This window comes from Grampus griseus (genome assembly GCF_964374135.1).
Source record: "Grampus griseus genome assembly, chromosome: 9".
Taxonomy (NCBI): Eukaryota; Metazoa; Chordata; class Mammalia; order Artiodactyla; family Delphinidae; genus Grampus; species Grampus griseus.
In genome coordinates, this window is record NC_139003.1 from 17,668,687 (window position 1) to 17,688,061 (window position 19,375).

The 19,375-nt window shown below is 45.1% G+C and overlaps 1 protein-coding gene across 1 annotated transcript in view; it reads left to right on the forward strand.

Annotated features, from left to right (window-relative positions):
• Nucleotides 1–19,375, forward strand: part of LOC309827065 (solute carrier family 23 member 1-like) — a gene marked incomplete at both ends in the record, with an annotated part of 44,278 nt that overhangs the window by 15,551 nt on the left and 9,352 nt on the right. Inside the window, 5 exons of the mRNA XM_082661557.1 lie at nt 4,463–4,622; nt 12,530–12,711; nt 13,633–13,753; nt 14,849–15,005; nt 15,834–16,087. Coding sequence (XP_082517683.1) covers nt 4,463–4,622; nt 12,530–12,711; nt 13,633–13,753; nt 14,849–15,005; nt 15,834–16,087 — 874 coding nt within the window. The remainder of the gene's footprint in view (nt 1–4,462; nt 4,623–12,529; nt 12,712–13,632; nt 13,754–14,848; nt 15,006–15,833; nt 16,088–19,375) is intronic.

The following is a 19,375-nucleotide window of genomic DNA, read 5'->3' on the forward strand; positions in this document are numbered from 1 at the left end:
CCAATACTTCCAAAAGGTTAGCTCTTTCTGTTTTATGGGCCCAAATGGAACTACTAAGAGACGAGAAAAATTCCCCACACAATCATTAGCATAAACTGTTGAAGAAGTTTGTCTTTCCACATGCCCTCTTATCAGTTCTTACAACAAACACACTTTTGCAATTTGGCCCAGTGACTCAGACTTTCTGATCAGGGCTCTGCACTTCCCAGCTTAGCCCTGCCACTGGCACCTGCCCCCAGCATCATTTTCCTCATACAGAGACAGTGCAGTATTGTCCTACCCACCCTGAAGTACTCTTGGGATAATTATATGAAAATGCTATGTAGTTTTAAAATACTTTATAAACTTAGATGTTGATAGTACCCCCACGACACATTTCTGTGGCTTTGACAACCTAAAATATCAATCCTATCAAACTTCTAGGAGACATTCCTGAGACTGCAGATTTTGACATTTTACATGCAAGTTGTTGTTTTAAAAGAAAATGGTGGGGAGTTTTCTTCTTCAGACTTGAGTATACAGATGAGATGGTAAAGGGTGAAGGGAAGAGGAAGATGGATAGGGAAGGTCTTAGGAAACAAATCTGGGAGAACCAACCTGCAAGAAATGGGAATGCCAGACAAGAGCTTAAAAAAAAAAAGTCCATACTATAACATCTGTTATTTGAGGAAACATTAAGAAAATGTTTTGGTGTACACTACCTTTTCTAGAAGTAGCCACACATTGCAGAGGGAATAAAAATGAAAATTACTCTATTTATTGAGCTCTTCTCTTTCCCAGGCATTGTGCTAATCACTTACATATAGTTTATCTTCACAGCTACTCCTTGGGAGAGTAGTATTATCTTTATTTTGTCAAAGAGGACACTGAGGCTTGCAGAAGCTGGGCAACATGCCTAGGTCACACAACTGATAAGGTAGAGCCTGATTCAAACTTGCCTTTGGTCTACACCATGCTCTTAACTGGTGTTACAGGGCAGTGGTGATAAGTAAGGAAACCCAACCACTCATGCTGGTTAACTCTAAGACCTTGGGCTCCAAATCCCCTATCTATAAAATGTCAAGGCCAGGCTGGATACGCTTCAAATGGCTCTTCTATTTCTAAAATGTTGAGTTTTAAAAATCAACAATCTATGGTTTACAAGAGAGACATTTAAGTCAGAAGGCGTATGTATAATAATAGTGAATCATACTCATGGGAAAATTTTAAAAATAGGAATTACCATCATGCTAGCAGATGAAAGTAATTGTGAAATTAAAGCAGCACTGAGATACACATTAAGGTCACCATGAAAGGTAAAAGATACATAAAGCAATAAAGCCTTGTAGTGATACTGAATGCACACGTCTTAAACATGTACCAGGAAAGTGCGTAATAGAAAAACTAGCAGAAATGCAAGAAATACATGTAGATCTCTCTCCCTCTCTTAAAAAGGTACCAATGAGAAGTTATGGGAAAGAAATGGGAATGCTAACAAAATGAGGTGGGGAGGGGGAGAGGAATGGATGGAAAATGGGATTGGAAGGTCTGAGTACAGAATAATGAGGGAAGAATTTATGGATACATTGTGTGAATCTAAAGGTAGCACATAAGAGTACTCTGCAGGGCTTCCCTGGTGGCGCAGTGGTTGAGAGTCCGCCTGCCGATGCAGGGGACACGGGTTCGTGCCCCGGTCCGGGAAGATCCCATATGCCGCGGAGCGGCTGGGCCCGTGAGCCATGGCCGCTGAGCCTGCGCGTCCAGAGCCTGTGCTCCACAACAGGAGAGGCCACAACAGTGAGAGACCCGCGTACCGCAAAAAAAAAAAAAGAGTACTCTCTAGTAAATAAATGGAAAAAATTCATCTTGCTCTTGAACATAAAAGGTATTCTTAGCAATTACAAAAACATAGAGGGAATTCCCTGGCAGTCCAGTGGTTGGGACTCAGTGTTTTCACTGCTGTGGCCCGGGGTTCAATCCCTGGTCGGGGGACTAAGATCCTGCAAGCTGCGAGGCATGACCAAACAAAACAAAACAAAACAAAAAGGTAGAAAGTCCATATATCACATTATCCCAACTACATATAATAATCTTGAAAGGAACATGAACAGAGTTAGAAAAGTGCTGAGCTACTTGAAAATTTTGAAGTGCTCCCTTAAAGAAGTTCTAAGTTGGGGGTGAATTCCTGCATATAATAACAAAAAACATTTTTTTCAACAAACATAAAGCTCACCATCATAAAAATTGTTATAAATATATTTTGACAGTATCTAAGTTCTGTGTAACGAGTAGACAGTTTATAGACAAGGAAAAACATATAAAATCACACAACTGAGTGCACATCTATTATGACTTAATGAAATGCAAATTAACATTTGTTAGGGTTTCGTTATATACCTGTTAAACTAAAAAAATAAAATAAAATAAAATGAGAAAACCCAACGTTCGTAGGTTTTTGCAGCACTAGGCTCAGTGCCGGAGAGATGGAAAAGAAAAATAATCATCCCTGACCTCATGGAACCCAGTAATACTGAAATGGCTGCGGCAATGGTGGCATAGTAATGGTGGAGAGTCATAAGGTTTAAGCAGAGTCATAAGTTTAAGTTTAAGCAGAGTCATAAGTTTAAGCAGAGTCATAAGGTGTTTAAAGAACCCCTGAGAGTCAGTTACTATAAATGATTAGTTTGTTAGTACAAGAGCTAACAGAGAAATGTGTAACTAGAATATAAGTGGTGTTTTGTCTCAGTCACCATGGTATCCCCAATACCTGGCGACCAGTGCCTCTCACAGAGCAGGTCCTCAATAAATATTTGTTGAATGAATGAAATGTGCATATGGAATTACAGCAAAAAATTAAAACACAATTCTTGTATTATATACTCTGTACATATGATATGCAAAGATTTCTATGTTCATTTTAAAAGCTCAAAAGGATTTTGCAGTGATATAAGTATAGCATGTTTCCCTTCTCTGTCAAGATACTTAGCTTCATAATTTCTATGCATTTTAATTGAAGTATAGTTAATTTACAATGTTGTGTTAGTTTCAAGTGTACAGCAAAGTGATTCGGTTATACAAATATATATATATATATATGTATGTGTAGATATATACATATATACTTTTTCAGATTCTTTTCCATTATAGGTTATTATAAGATATTGAGTATAGTTCCCTGTGCTAGTGCTATACAGTAGGTCCTTGTTGTTTACCTATTTTATGTATATTAGTGTGTACATGTTAATTCCAAACTCCTGATTTATCTCCCCCCCATAATTTTTTAATTAAAAACATTATTCACACATACCCATTCCACCACCCATATGTTCCTGCCCTGTGTGTGCCATATATTCCAATCTGTTTTGGAACCTTATGGGTCTAGATTTATGAATCTAGATTACTTGTTCTCAGCCCTGGTTGACATCAGAATCACCTGGAGCTTTAAGCCCTCCCCATGCCTGGCTGCACCCTCTTGACAAGCCCACTAACTCATCTGAGGGTGATACCCAGGCATTGCTGATTCCTACTTTCAGCCCACTCAGGCAGCAAAACTTTATATTTTCACTAAGTAAAATGTGTTCAGTCTTTCTCAGAAATAACCCTTTAAGCTGTCTTCATGGAATCCTGAGTTCAAAAATAGCCTTCTAGTATTATTAAGAAAAAGTACCTAAACGGGGTGTGCTATAGTGACAAATGCAAGCACGAGGCCGACGTCCCTTTGTTCCACCCCCCACCCCAAATTCTAATATGCAGGGCAAAGAAACTAGGTGAGCCTTGATAGCTTCTGACCTTCTAGTAAGAGAGGGTTATTGGAGGTTGACTTATCAGGCTACATTCACCTTGAAGGGAGACAAGTCAGATGGGCTAGAAGTTCTGCTAGAAGTTCTCACAGAGGCCAGAGTGAGACACCAACGAGGAGGGAGAAAGACGTGGGTGGGGGATACGCCCTGATAATTGACCTCAAGCCTATTCAGTCCAGGTGATAAAAAGGAGCCTGAAGGTCTGGGATTGCTGTTCATTTCTGAAGAGGCAAAGGAATCTGGCCACCCAGACTCTAGGCTGTGCATCTCTTGTCAGTGGGTGGAACTCCACATGTGTGAGCTGTGCTTTGATCCTGGGGTCTGGGGAAGATTCTCTGGGACTGAGGAAGACAATGGCACCCACTCAACATGTTCCCTGAGCTCTGTGCTACCCCCAAATCGTTTCCCAGCACCTGACTGTCTGCTCCTGGGCTTGTATCTCCAGGACTGGGGTTAGGTCTGCTTGCTTTCCCTCTCCACCTCTCCTACCCGTCCAAAGTCTGGCAGGGTTCATGGGTCTGACTTGGAGCTTGGCAGGAGTTCCCTGTAAACTGAGAACTGCAGGGGTCATGTGTTGCCTTGAAACCAAGGTAGGACTTGGGATTAAAAGGCCTCCACTGGGACCAGTGACAGACCAGCGCTTAAAGAGCTGATTGGTAACTCTCTCCTTTCCCCTCCTCCAGGCTGCCCATTCTCCAGGGAGGAACATTTGCTTTTCTGGCACCCTCCCTGGCCATGCTGTCCCTTCCTACCTGGAAGTGCCCCATGTGGACGCTCAATGCCAGCCTGGTGAACACCAGCTCCCCTGAATTCACTGAGGAATGGCAGAAGAGGATCCGAGAGGTATTGGGGTGAGGGGGATGGGGTGAGAGGAATGGAGTGGTCCTCAACAGGGGCTCCTGAGTTGATTCATTTGTTCAACATTCATTGTTCAACTCATTGCTGAGCAAGATTCCAGGCTGTAAGATACTTGGCCCTTGCTTAATTCAGTTTTATCATCCAGGGAAAGAAACTAGTGGCCTTGAAGCAGGCTCTGAAGTTTGGCCATGCTCCAGGTTGGCTTATCTAAACAATAGATAAGGAAGCCAGCACACAGGATTCTTGGCAGAGAGCATAGCCATACCCTCAGGGACAGTAGACCTGCTAGCATCCAGACCCCAGCATCCTCACCTGACCTCCTACGTGAGGGGTCAAGGACGGCCCATGGGTGGGGTACTGTATGAGAGAGTGAAGGTCACTTGAGATTTCTAGGAAGCCCAACCAGCTTCCTCCCAGCTTGACCTTAAATATGTAGGCCTGGAGTGAGGCTAAGGACCACCTCCTCTGGAGCAGGGACAGTTACACAAGCACCGTATGGTACTGGGTTTCCAATACAAGGTAGTTTGCTCAGGCATGAATCCAGCTTTCACTTAATGTCTTCAGCACTAACTCACTAGAACTGGACCAAGGACATTCCTGAACTCAGGGCTATGGACCTAGAGCAGAGTTTGTTCCCTAGATATCCTTAGGAGTTAAGCTAGGAAGACTTAGCCCAGCCAGGGTCCATCCTGCACCCCACCCAGTCCATGTTCAGCATCCTCACAGCCTCATGGCTGCAATAAGGGTCACATCTGCTGTATATGAAAGATAAAGAAAGAGGGAAGACAGAGGAAACATGGTAACAAGATTCCTATTCTTACCCAGATTTGACCAATGAGGAGGAGTAGAATTGACAAAACACTCCAGTGGGGGTGAGGGCTGGGGCGGAGGACAATGGTGTAAGTCCTAAACTGATTCCAAATACCTGAGAACCAGGAGTGCTGATGTCTGGGGGCAGGAGAAGGTGGATGACTCAGCTCAAGCAGAGCAAATTAGTTCTTCTGCTTTTTGGTTATGTGAGGCCCTCAAAGGATTGGATGGCACTCACCCACATTGGGTAGGGCCGTCTGCTTCCTTCAGTTCACACCAATTCAAATGCTAACCTCTTCTGGAAACATCCTCACAGACACACCCAGAAAAAATGTTTTGTCAGCTATCTGGGCATCCCTCAGCCCAGTCAAGTTGACATATAAAATTCACCATCACTGTATGTTATGTATATGTTCAACTTTAGTAAACACTAGCAAATACATTTGCAAAGTGTATGTTCCAATTTACACTCCCACCAGCAGCATGTGTGAGTTCCAGTTACTCCAAATTCTCACCAACATTTTCTCTTTTTCATTTTAGCTGCTCTGGTCAGTGTATGATGGTAAACTTGTATCATTCTTTTATGATGTTATTGAATGATTTAGAGTTAACTATAAATGTCTGTCCTCATCTTGGAGGTCTATTTGACCACCTGGGGTCATTTTTGCTCCTATGCTTACCACATTAGCTGGTGACTAGAGGTCAATATCCCAATATAGACTTCGTTATTTATCATTATTTCCATGACTTTCATTGAGTATCATGTAAATGACCTATGAATTAGTCCATGACCCATTTTAAAGTTCAAACAACAGACCATGTCCTAAATATGCCAGCATCACAGTAGCTTTGGCTACTTTCACAGTGTTCATTCCTCATTGTCCATCCAGTTCAGCACAGTATACTCTGGGTCTAGTTTTATTAGATGTGTTTCAGTTTGGTAGAATCAACTCTGATGCCAGCATCCCTCATTCCAGATTGAAGACGTATCTAGAAATATGGCTAAGAAATCATTTTCTTATTTCCAACATTTTAAATGCAACGGGCAAAAGTAGCATTATTCAATACCATAATTTGGTAACTCCAGTTCTTCCTGCCGCCATCTGTCTTTCTGCCCACTGTGAGCCTTTCTTAACCCATTTCCTTGCTCCTGTTGGAAGAGGAGGTGCTGAGTCCTTCTCTGCTAGCCTTTAAATAGCGGGCAGGAAAAGTAACACTGTTAAACCCTCCTTGTGTGTCCTTCCCCAACGTACTTTCAAATGATTTAATAAGTATATTGTCACTGTAGCCTCTCCACTGGGTAGGATGCATCCTGAAAAACACCACACTTTCCAATCCGGCCCATAAATACCATCAGAATTCCAACAAGTCAAATTAAATTGATTCTTATTATTCCTATCTTAGGGAACACAACCAAATCCCTAGTCCTGGGAAAATAGGGTTTCTTTACCTTCTCATTTCCCAATCTGTCCTTTACAAACTGCTCCACTAGTGACTCAGTTTAGTGCCCCACTTGTAGCTTGATCTTACACTGTCCTGCCCTGCAAAGCCTGCCCTTCGTGCCTTTGTCACCCACATTTTGTTGCTTCAAGCACACGTTCTAATTTTGCAATAATTTCACTCCTTTGGAAAGTGACATGAAATATGAAAAGATCACTTGATACTGTATTTCTTGGTCCATTCCTGTCTTGTTCATGCTGTGAAAAGTGATCCTTGAGCTGTTTGATATATAAGTTGATCTTCATGCTGGTGGGCAATCTGAGTTGCTAGTCTCTTTATTGTAGCCTGTGCCAGGGCTTCAGTGGCAGGATAGGCAAAGCTCAAACCAGAAACACTGTCCATACCAGTTTAAAAAAATGTTAAAACCTCCCATGCTCTGTGGACTGTCCAGTATAGGCAGCCTGTCAGTTCTGTGATGGGCCATTTATCCTCATATTCTCCCACCAGAGGCACCTGTGCCCAGCGCTGTTGGCAATCTGGATCATCCGGGGCAACGCAGATGACTTCAGAGAGAGATGGAGATTATGTAGTTTGTGAGCCCGCATATGCATGGCTTGTGGCCCGAGGTGTCATCTTGTGGGCCCTACTGACTACATTCAAAATCTTACTTCCCTCCTCTTTTTAAGACATAGGGGCATCTACGTGAACCACCAGTATTTGAGATTTGACTATAAAGTCCTTTCCCATAAAAGGTGAAATTTCAGTAGAGCCTCTATGATGCACTTGCCAGACCAAACTGCTAGTCCATTGGCCACAGCCCGAGAACCTATAGAATTCTAAAGGGATGACTCTGGGGGTTTATGTGTGTACTGTCAGTCACATCACACACAGCTTGGTCCTTTGGCTGGACTTAGACTTGCCTTCCTTCCTCCATCAAGGTCCTTCTGCTGCAATGTTACACTCTTTCAGTCTCAGTCTTTCTCAGGTGGGTGAGCAGCACCTTTAGCAAGACTCCAAGCAGTGTTTTTTAAAAAATCAATTTATTTATTTATTTAAGGCTGCATTGGGTCTTCGTTGCTACAGGCAGGCTTTCTCTGGTTGCGGTGAGCAGGGGCTACCCTTCGTTGTGGTGCGCAGGCTTCTCATTGCCGGGACTTCTCTTGTTGTGGAGCACAGGCTCTAGGTGCGCGGGCTTCAGTAGTTTGGCATGTGGGCTCAGTAGTTGTGGCTCATGGGCTCTAGAACGCAGGCTTAGTAGTTGTGGCGCACGGGCTTAGTTGCTCCGTGGCACGTGGGATCTTCCCAGAGCAGGGCTTGAACCCGTGTCCCCTGCATTGGCAGGCGAATTCTTAACCACTGTGCCACCAGGGAAGTCCCCCCAAGCAGTGCTTTTTGAATTCAAAGATCCACATAGTGGGATCCAAGGCTCTGTTGTTAGAGATAGATTATCTCGTGAGGTAGTGTCCACCCAGGGGAGGGGGACTGTCACTTACTCATGGATCCTATGAACGCCTCCTTGTGTAACTGCCTTTTCTTTTCCTGAATATAACGATTTCCCTTTAATTAGCACATTCTGTTGATGATCCCCTGCCTTATTTGAATGTCTTTCTGACATCACTCAAGATACCATTGGGATCTCTGATCTTGGAGTTATTTGGTGCCATTCAGTAGTGCTCTAATTCCAAATAGTGCCCCGTAGCAGACGAGTTAGGAATGGTCCTTCAGAGGGAGAGTAGTTGAGTAGCTGCTCTGGGCCGCCTCCACACCAAGTGCCCCACGCAGAGCTGAAGCGCCAGGCATCTGCCAGGGTCAGTCCTCATTCAGCATGGACAGAACCACTGACGCTTCTGGTATCTCAGGAGCACTGTGCTGGTCAGGACACCACTCTGAGACCAGTCTGAGCCATAACTTGTGAATTTCAGCCAGAACCTTCTGCTGTTCTTCCCTTTCAAAAACAGCCTTTCTGCATGTGGCCGTGCTCTGGTATACAGTCCAACAGTGCACCCAGATGTGGATGTACTTCAATGACCTATCAAGTTCTTGTGCTTCCTTTTTTTCTCAAGGTGGACCCAGAGTTAACAGAGGTTTTTAATGTTTAAAGAACTTTTCCATGTAGTTCCAGACCAAGATATACCTAAGGATTTCATTTGTCAAGCGGGTGGGCCCTGGATTTTTGCCAGGTCCGTTGGCCAGTCTTCAAATGCTGTGTGTTGTACCACCTTTTCCAAAGCAGGATGTATTTCTTCTTCAGTGCAGCCTAGTTTTATTATATCATTGATAACATGAATCACAAAATACATGTGGTCTGAGGTTTTGGGGGGGTTTGTTTCTGCTGTCCCCCAGGGAGCCAATACTTGGCTTTCGTAAATCCAAATTAAAACTAAGCAAAGAATAAGAAGTGGATTTTGTCAGCGAAAATTTAATTAACTATCAAGTTAAGAAGAAAAAATTGGAATTTTATTCGAGCCAAGCTGAGGATTATAAACCCAGGAAGCAGATTCTCAGGAAGCTCTGGGAACCCTTCCACCTGTTAGAAGTTGAAGGCACAGTCATATACATTTTTGAGACAAAGGATCGAACATCAAAATGACACACTGATACTTTACGTAAAGTCCACCAAGGATACAGTGTCCAGATAAGCAGGTACAAAGCGAGCAGCCAGTCCCCATGACCCCCTACAGAGCTGGGAGGGAACGCTGTTCTTTTAAGAAATTACATTGCTAGCATCAGAAGAAAGAAAAACAATTGATCTTTACGGTTGAGCAGGCCCCTTATCTTTGAGGAGCTCTGGTTAATGTGTAATGCAGGTTCACACTGCACATTAGGGAGGGCGGAGGCCCAAACACACACACAGAGAGAACTTTATGTGTAATTTTTTTACTTGTCCTGCCTTAAAATATAAGTTTTATTTCATCAGTTTCCTTACCCTGCTCTGCTAGATGCCAGGGGCAGGATTTCCCTTCCACTTAGACCTACTGAGAACTATAATTTTTTGTGCAGGAATCTCTTGCCTTTGTGCTATCCAAGAGGAAAGATCTGACAAGTTAATTCGTCTCTTCTCCTACCTAAGCACTCTGCTGCTCGAATTCTTCCTGTGTTCTCATGACCTGTCTGCCTCAACACTGCAGTGGTCTGAAGCAGTTACTTTGTGTTTTGAGGACACAGTATTAGTAGTGAGAGAGGATGTTTAGGGATGTTTGGGTCATGCTGTGCCTGCACTGAGCACAGGATCCCAAGTTACAGACACAACCATGTTTTTTAAATACATTTACCATTTATTTTTGTGTTTGTGAGTCCTCTAAAGCAGGAGTCAGTAAACTATTGCTCTTGGACCAAATCCAGCCTGTAATCTGCTTTTTACTGCCCACCAATTAAGAATGGTTTTTACATTTTAAAAAGTTGTTTAAAATTTAAAAAAGAATGTGACAGAAACTGTATGTGGCCCACAAAACCTAAAATGTTAACTATCTGGCTTTTTACAGAAGAAGTTTGCCAACCCCTGCTCTAAAGCAGAGGCCCCAGGGTGGGAGTTCTCTTGCCCAGATCTAAGACTGTAGCCTCCACTATTTTTTTCCCACATTGCCTTCAAGTGTCCAACAGTGAGTACAAACCCAGAGTCTTATTTGTGGTATTTTAGCTCCATCTGCTGGTCCAGTGTTTTTCACCAGTGCTGTAAACAAGGGAAGATTCTTTCAAGCTTCAATCTTCTTTTATTAATTGATGGATTGGTTTAATTCACTGGGCCAGCCTATTGGAATTTAAGGTAGAGTTTCCATGTTTCACTAAGTTAAATTTGTTCACACACATCTCAAGTCTTGAAGCCACCAATGGTTAGCAGTCCAACTCTACATCACGATACTAGCCACAAATGAAAGTGAGGCAAATATAGGACCAATAGGGGTGTCATTACTTTCTGGGAGATAAGAAGTAATAAAGAGGACAAGTAAGTAATGATTATATTTTTAGAAAGTGGTGGTAGCAGAAAATGTAGAAAACTCTGGGAAGAGATGGCAAGCTCAGTTTTCAACACATTAGACCAACTTAAACTTCACCTTCCAGTATTATGGTGGTTTTAAATTTTTTATATCCTTGTGTATGCTTATGTATACGTGAAATGAATGACAGCAATGATAAAAAGGCTAGGTCGGAGAAATTAGGATTGCTTTGTTACTATAAAGTACTCACACCACTCATATGTGGTATAGTGTTATTTGAAAGTGAACTTGGGAGAATTCCCGGGTGGTCCAGTGGTTAGGACTGCGCTTTTACTGCCAAGGCCGTGGGTTTGATCCCCGGTTTGGGAACTAAGATCCTCAAGCCCTGTGGTGTGACAAGAAAAAAAAAAGGGGGGGGGACTTGGATTAGCTGTAAATGTACATTGCAAACTCTAAAGGAAAAAAAAAAGGATAATGGTTATGCTAAGAAAGGAGAGGGGAAAAAAAGCTCAGTTAAAACCACAAAAGGAAGAAAACCAGTAGAAGACAAAAACAGAAATGAAGAACAAGGGCAACAAATAGAAAATAGTAATGGTTATGGTGGATATTAATCCAACTATATCAATAATCACTTTGAACGTCATTGGTCTAAAGGCACAGAGATTGTCAGAGTGGATCAAAACACAAGACCCAACTGTATGTTGTCCAGAAGAAACCGGCTTTAAATATAAAGACACATGTAGATTAAAAGTAAATGGATGGAGAAGAATATACCACGTTAACACTGATCAAAGGAAAGCAGGAGTCAGACTTCTTTCTTTTCAGGAAGAGCAGACTTCAAAGCAAGGAACATTTTCAGGGGTAACATGAATAACACCCATATTAGCAAAGTAGAAAAGGAGAAGTAAAGTAAAACTCAATCAGTCCAATAGATCAGGGGTTGGCAAACTACAACCCGTGAGCCAAAGCTGGCTAGTTGCCTGTTTTCTGTTTGTTTGTTTGTTTTTTTATAGCCCGCAAGCTAAAAATGGTTTTATATTTTAAATGGTTGAAAAAAATCAAAAGAAGAATAATATTTTATGACATGTCAAAATTGTACGAAATTCAAGAATAATATTTTATGACATGTCAAAATTGTAAGAAATTCAAGAATAATATTTTATGACATGTCAAAATTGTACGAAATCCAAGAATAATATTTTATGACATGTCAAAATTGTAGGAAATTCAAATTTCAGTGCCTATCAGTGGAGTTTTATTAGAACACAGTCAAGCTCATTTGTTTCCATCTTGCCTGGAAAAGTTTCAGCTGAGCCTGTACGGTCCACAGAGCCTCAACTATTCACTCTCTGATCCTTTACAGAAAACCTTTGCCAACCTCTGCAATAGAAAGTAGGAAAACAGAGACAAATAAATCAGCAAGATGTTCAATACATAACTGGGTGATGCCAGTATTATGAGTCATCACATTATCACTGTGATCAATAGATAATCTTGAAATCTACTTCCTGAAAAACTTCACATTAGGTGAAAATGTCCAACAGACAGTTGGAAATAGAGGACTGGAGAGAGGAGTGAGGTCCGAGCTCACCTTCCCTCAGTTCCTCTGGGGTCCAGCTTTGCCCCTGCACTGCCTCTGAAGGTACCACCAATCTGGGGGGCCCCGCCACAGGCTCCCAGGTGCTGAGCCCCATGCTTCCTCTTCAGCTGCAGGGAGCCATCATGGTTGCTTCCTGTGTCCAGATGCTGGTGGGCTTCTCAGGCCTCATTGGCTTCCTCATGCGCTTCATCGGCCCCTTGACCATTGCTCCGACCATCTCCCTGGTGGCCCTGCCTCTCTTCGATTCTGCGGGCAATGACGCCGGGATCCACTGGGGGATTGCTGCCATGTAAGCACCCTCTGGGGAAGGTGGGCCGTCTTTGGAGGAAGATTACCCAGTAAGAAGAGTGAGTCCTGGATATTGGCAAACTCTGGTGGTTTACAAATACTTTCACAAACATCACGATACCTTAAAAGCAGTGAAATGGCTACTTAGAATGTATTATTACTATTTCTTATGTTGTCAGTCCTCACAGACAATAAGTTCATCACAGGCAGGGTATAAACATACTTAGCGTAGGGTTCACAGACAGCTGATGCTACCCGTCCCCTGCCTCCTAGGTTTTCACTGAGCAAATATTTGTAAACCTCCAGCACCTGGGAAGAGTGCAAAGACATGGCCCCAGCTCTCAAGCATTTTGTAGCGTAGTAGAGGGATAAGACTTGTGTCCAAGTGCCTGTGACACCAGGAGACAGTGATGAGAGTCACAGTGTGCCGGCTGGTTCAGGGGATGGGGTGGTGACAGCCAGCTTGCCGAGGGTGGGGGGTGGTGTCAGGAAGGCTTCCCAGAAAAACAGGCCTTCAGCATTTAAACAGAGCTTTGAAGGGACTTGGGCATGACCCTGGACACGCTCATTCACTCTGTCTGTTGTGGTCTGACCGCAAGGACCTGCAGGACCACCTGGGAGAGAAGGTGGCCTGACTCTGGCCTCACTGGCTTCAGTCTGGATCTGTGCAGCTGCCATGCTTATTTCTCAGGCCCCTGCCCACTGTTCCTCTTCAGCCACCAGCAGCCTCTGAAAGGGGCCTGCCCACCTTTTCAGAACTGGCAGGATGCTGCCTACACTGCAGAGCAGGGCCTAGATGGGGACCCTCCCAGCACAGCCACTGCCCCATAGTCCCAGAGACACGTGATGGCACGCCTTCCCGGACCGTTGCTCGTGATGAGCCCAAGTTTGCCAGGTTGGGTGTGGTTTGTTTCTGTTTCAGGACCATCTTCCTCATCGTGCTGTTTTCTCAGTACCTGAAAAACATCGCGGTGCCTGTGCCTGTTTACGGAAGAGAGAAGAAGTGTCACACCTCTAAGTTCTACCTGTTTCAGGTCTTCCCTGTAAGAAGCGCTCCCCACCCTCTGCCATTCTTAGTTGACTCACCTGGAGAGTGAGGGACAGCCTGTTGCTCTCCCAGATGGCCCCCAAGTCAAATGCTCTCCACCTGCAGCGGCCTCGCCTCCTGAGCCTCCCTTAATTGCCCCGTGGGTGGTGGGAGCCTTGGTGTAATGCCATCCCAGATCTTCCCTCATTGCTTCTCTCCCAGGAGTAGAGAACTCGCCCCAGGTTGCTGCCCTGGGCACTGCTGTGGGACAGTCTTCTCGTGTCCCTGGGCCGTCCTCATAGCATGGCACTGGGGGAGACAGCCAGGCTCACCGCTAAAGGTGCAAAACTAAGGGCCAAGTTGCTTAGATCAGGTTCTTTCTCATTGGCTCCTGGATAATTCAGATCCTGCTGACAATGATGGTGTCTCCTTTTTCAGAGCCTTCTCTGTTGAATTTGCTCCACTCTGTCAAGTAGGTGCCATTGCCAACCACACAAATGTGTTTTCAGGTTCAATTTATCTGTGAAATACATCCTGCATTATAAAAAGTTACTTCCACATAGTGATCTCATTGATCCCTCAGCAATCCTGTAGGCCAGTGGTTCAGAAGTTCGGTATGCATAAGAATCACCTGGGGACATTGCTAAAAATGCCGATGTCAGGGGTTCTACCATCAGAGCTTAAAAGTCAGTATATCTGAGGACCTCACTTTAAGAAATCCTGCCTCAGGCTCTGCAGAGCAATGGTTGTAATTCCATTGTACAGATGAGGACACTGAGGCTCAGGGACTTTGATCCAGGGTCATGGGACCAGCAAGCAATAGAGAGGGAGTCAGACTGCAATCCTTCTGACCCAGGCTGTGTCCACTTTCCTAGACATTTCTGCCTCTACTTGATGCAAGGTCTCCCCACAGTTTAGTTTCTCTATTCCCGTAATGTGTTCATTATCCATTGACACAGCGGATTCCTGTTGTCACTGGAAGGGTTTGTAGCCAACACTTCCTCATCTCAAAGAGCTTTCCCGACTCCCTCCTTCGCCCACCCTCTCTGGGAGGTGTGGGCAGGTGCAGGGGTGGGGCCCAGTGTGAAGGGCACCTCCCTCCCTCCGGCAGGTGTTGCTGGCGCTCTGCATCTCGTGGCTGCTGTGCTTCGTGCTCACAGTCACCGACGCCCTCCCCTCGGCACCTGCAGCCTACGGGTACCTGGCCCGCACAGACACCAAAGGCGACGTCCTGAGCCAGGCTCCTTGGTTTCGCTTCCCTTACCCAGGTAACGAGACGCCGACGCCGGGGCCCATCTTGCCTGGGGCATGTGCTTCCCAGGACTGCCCGTGAGGCTCAGGCACCAGAGGGGGAAATGAGTAGAGCCGGGACGGGATCTCCTCCATGGGATCTGGCAAGGAGGGACAGGCCCCACGGAGTCCATATGAGACCCCTAAGAGAGGAAGGAGACCCTTGGGTGGTCCTAAGAATGCTTTGGGGGTGGTAGACCAAAGGTTCCCTCTCCCAGACCTACCTCCTTCCTGGCCCGCATGCCTCATCCCCTCCTCCACATTGCTCAGGCCCCATCCACTGCGGGTGGGGAAAGCACAGAGGGATCCTGACCTCTTAGCCAACCTTCGGGTCTCCTCGTGGAACTGGTGGATCCCACACAAGGGAGGCTTGGGACTGAATTAGAACATTTCTGGGTTGCTGGTCAAGGGCATCTCCTTTCCCTGCAGTTCTTGGCTCAGGGTGTGAGAATAACCACGTTCTAGTTGTAGGGGTGAGGAGGTCCTGGCCTCATGGACTGGGGAGCCAGAACCTCCCTGAGTAAGAATCCTGGAGGCCTTCAAAAGGCTTCGAGGCCTTCCCGGAAAGAGGCCCGGTTTCTGGTTCTTTTTGTGCACTGTGACCTCAAGGTCAGGGCCTCTGACCTACCCTCAGGGAGGCACGGGAGGGCAGGAGTCTGAGACAAAGCTTCAGGACAGCTGTTGGGTTGGAAGACATGTTGCCTGGTCTTTAAAGCCTTCCGGAGAACCCTCTGGCAAGGGAATTATTTGGGGTCCAGCAGCCTGTTATCTTCCGGATGAACATTCCCTCTGCGCTGCAATTTCAGGGCAGTGGGGCCTCCCCACCATCAGCCTGGCTGGGGTCTTTGGGATCGTCGCGGGGGTGATCTCCTCAATGGTGGAGTCGGTAGGCGATTATTATGCCTGTGCCCGCCTGGTGGGGGCACCACCCCCTCCGAAGCACGCCATCAACCGAGGCATCGGCATCGAGGGCCTGGGCTGCCTGCTGGCAGGGGCCTGGGGTACGGGGAATGGCACCACCTCCTACAGCGAGAATGTCGGCGCTCTGGGCATCACCAGGGTAAGGCTGCTGACAGTGGCCCCGGGGGTGGGGTGGTGGGTGGGCAGCCTGGGTACCTGAATCTGTCATCAGTGTCTTAGCCTCTTATTGTTGCTGCAACAAATTATCACAAACTTGATGGCTTCCGACAGCCCAGATGTATTATTTTACTGATCTGGAAGTCAGAATTCCAGTGCGGGTCTCACAGGGCTACAGTAAAGGGATTGGCAGGGCCGTGTTCCTTTCTGGAGGTTACAGGGGAGAATCCATTTCCTTGCTTTTTCCATCATCTAGAGGCTGCCCACATTCCTTGGCTCTGGCCCCTTTCCTCCATCTTTAAAGCCAGCAACATGGCGTCTCTCTGACCTTTCTTCCTTAGTCACGTCTCCCTTTGACCACAGCTGGGAAAGATTACCTGCTCATAAGGATGCATGTAATTAGGCTGGGCCCACCTGGGTAACTCAGGCTACTCCGTCCATCTCAAAATCCTTAATCACATTGCAAAGTCCTTTTGCCATTAAGGTAACGTATTCACAGGGTTGGGCATGGACATCTTTGAGGAGCCTTTATTTTGCTTACTATACTTGACCTTCTTGGTTGTGGTCACCTCCACCTGAATGTCCCAAGGGTACCTCACACTCAGAATGGCCTCTATTATGCTCAGTCCATGCCCCCATCCTTACTTCTCCCGTAAACCTTGTCTTCGTGAATTCACCCAGTCATCCTTAACTTCTCTCTGTTGTGTGCTTCTCACAGTGGATTCTGTTTTCTCAGCATGCGTGCTGCCCTCCTGTCCTCTTGTCTCCATTCCCAGTATCACAGCTTTATCATCTCCCACCTGGACATGGCAGTATCCCTAACTGTCTCTTCCCAGGATCTTGCCCATCTCTAATCTAGCTACCACATGGCTGCCCAAGGATCTTTCTAGAACCCAATTAAATTAGTCCCTGCTTAAAATCTCTTCCAGGCTCCCATTTTCCACAGGAAAGCCTCATGAGGTCAGCAAGAATTCTTCAAGATGTGCTTTCTTCTTCTTACTATTATTTATGGCTGCATTGGGTCTTTGTTGCTGTGCGTGGGCTTTCTCTAGTTGCGGCGAGCGGGGGCTACTCTTCGTTGCGGTGCGCGGGCTTCTCATTGCGGTGGCTTCTCCTTGCGGAGCACGGGCTCTAGGCACGCAGCCTTCAGTAGTTGTGGCTCACGGGCTCTAGAGCGCAGGCTCAGTAGTTGTGGCGCATGGGCTTAATTGCTCCGTGGCATGTGGGATCTTCCCAGACCAGGGATGGAACTCGTGTCCCCTGCATTGGCAGGTGGATTCTTAACCACTGCACCACCAGGGAAGTCCCCAAGATGGTGCTTTCTAAGGTGACTTAGAAAAGAATATCATTACGATGTTGCTTTCCTGTATGCTTCAGTGCATAGGTACAGTGTTTCCCAGCACAAGTGAAGTGAGCTTTGGAAAGTACTCACTTTCCTCCACCCACATCCCCACCCTGTATTTTCTGATAGCTCCCTTGGACCTATCTACCTCTGTACCCTGCATGGCCTCTGGCCCATAGTGAGAGTTAAAATCTGTGAGCAAACAGCAGAGCCAGCACCCAACCCTACGGCAAGTTCTATGTGCTTGGACACTGTGGACTCTTTGACATTTCCCCAAAGTTTCAAGACCTTCGGTGCAAGTGAGAGGAACATTTTTCTACGTGAGGGCCACTGACCCACACAGAAATGTGGGAATGGCCTGTGTAAGTATAAAGCAGCAAATATTTTTCTTGCTGAAGGGAAGATATCTCACGCAGAACAGAAAATTATATTCAATAAACAGAACAAAAAATTTTTTGATGTATCATTTCTAAATTAAGACCCTTTACAGGAGAGGGAAAGAGCAGGCAAGAAAAGATACACAGACACCAAACAGGCTACAAATCCCTCAGACCCATTAACTCTGGTTTGGACTCACACCTCCCCCTTGTGGCCCCGTGTTGCATCTGCATTCATGGGCTCTGACCTATTCTTGGTTCTCCCCTGGTCAGTCCGGAGAAATCAGGCTGAAGGCCAAAGATCTCCCATCACTTTTCTAGGGTGTCATGGCTCCCAGCCCAGATGTGAATCCTGAGACCAAAAGATGCCCAGGGCTGCATGATAAATTCCGTGGTAGTAGGATTGGGGGTGACCTGCCATCTTTATGAGACCATTATTATATGCAAAGGGTATTGGTTGAACCTGACAAGTTGATCTATTGTGCTTAGAAGCACGCCTTTGTTCCCACAAAGGCACGGTTCATTGCTAGGGTTGTAAACAAAAAAAGTTATTTTGATGTGGTTAATTCCTATCACTTGTCTTCTAATGAAGACAGTTAAATAAATTAGCTCTTAAACTGGAAAGAAAAATAAGCAAAGGCCGAATCTGCTACTTTATTGCTGCATTAATGGACTTCAAGTTGTGTTGACACTAGAGTATCTTAAAAAAATGCTTAAATTGTGGTAAAAGACACATAACATAAAATCTACCATCTTAATTATTTTTGTGTACAGTTCAGTAGTATTCAGTGTATTCACATTGCTGTGCAACAGATCTCCAGAACTTTTTCATCTTGCAAAACTGAAACTACACTAGAGTATCTTTTTTTATTTTATTTTTTTAACATCTTTATTAGAGTATAATTGCCTTACAATGGTGTGTTAGTTTCTGCTTTAAAGTGAATCAGTTATACATATGTTCCCATATCTCTTCCCTCTTGCGTCTCCCTCCCTCCCACCCTCCCTATCCCACCCCTCCTAGGTTCTTCATGACATTTTTTTTTCTTAAATTCCGTATATATGTGTTAGCATACGGTATTTGTCTTTCTCTTTCTGACTTACTTCACTCTGTATGACAGACTCTAAGTCCATCCACCTCAGCCACTATGGAGACTAGTATGGAGGTTCCTTAAAAAACTACAAATAGAACTACCATACGATCCAGCAATCCCACTACTGGGCATATACCCTGAGAAAACCATAATTCAAAGAGAGTCATGTACCACAGTGTTCATTGCAGCTCTATGTACAATAGCCAGGATGGGGAAGCAACCTAAGTGTCCATCGACAGATGAATGGATAAAGAAGATGTAACACATATATACAATGGAATATTACTCAGCCATAAAGAGAGATGAAGTTGAGCTATTTGTAATGAGGTGGATAGACCTAGAGTCTGTCACATAGAGTATCTTTTAAGGACTGGGAGTAGAAACAAATGCATGAGAAGAGGTCCAAGAACTACCTAAACACATTCATTGATAATAGACTTATGATGGGATATTCAGACATT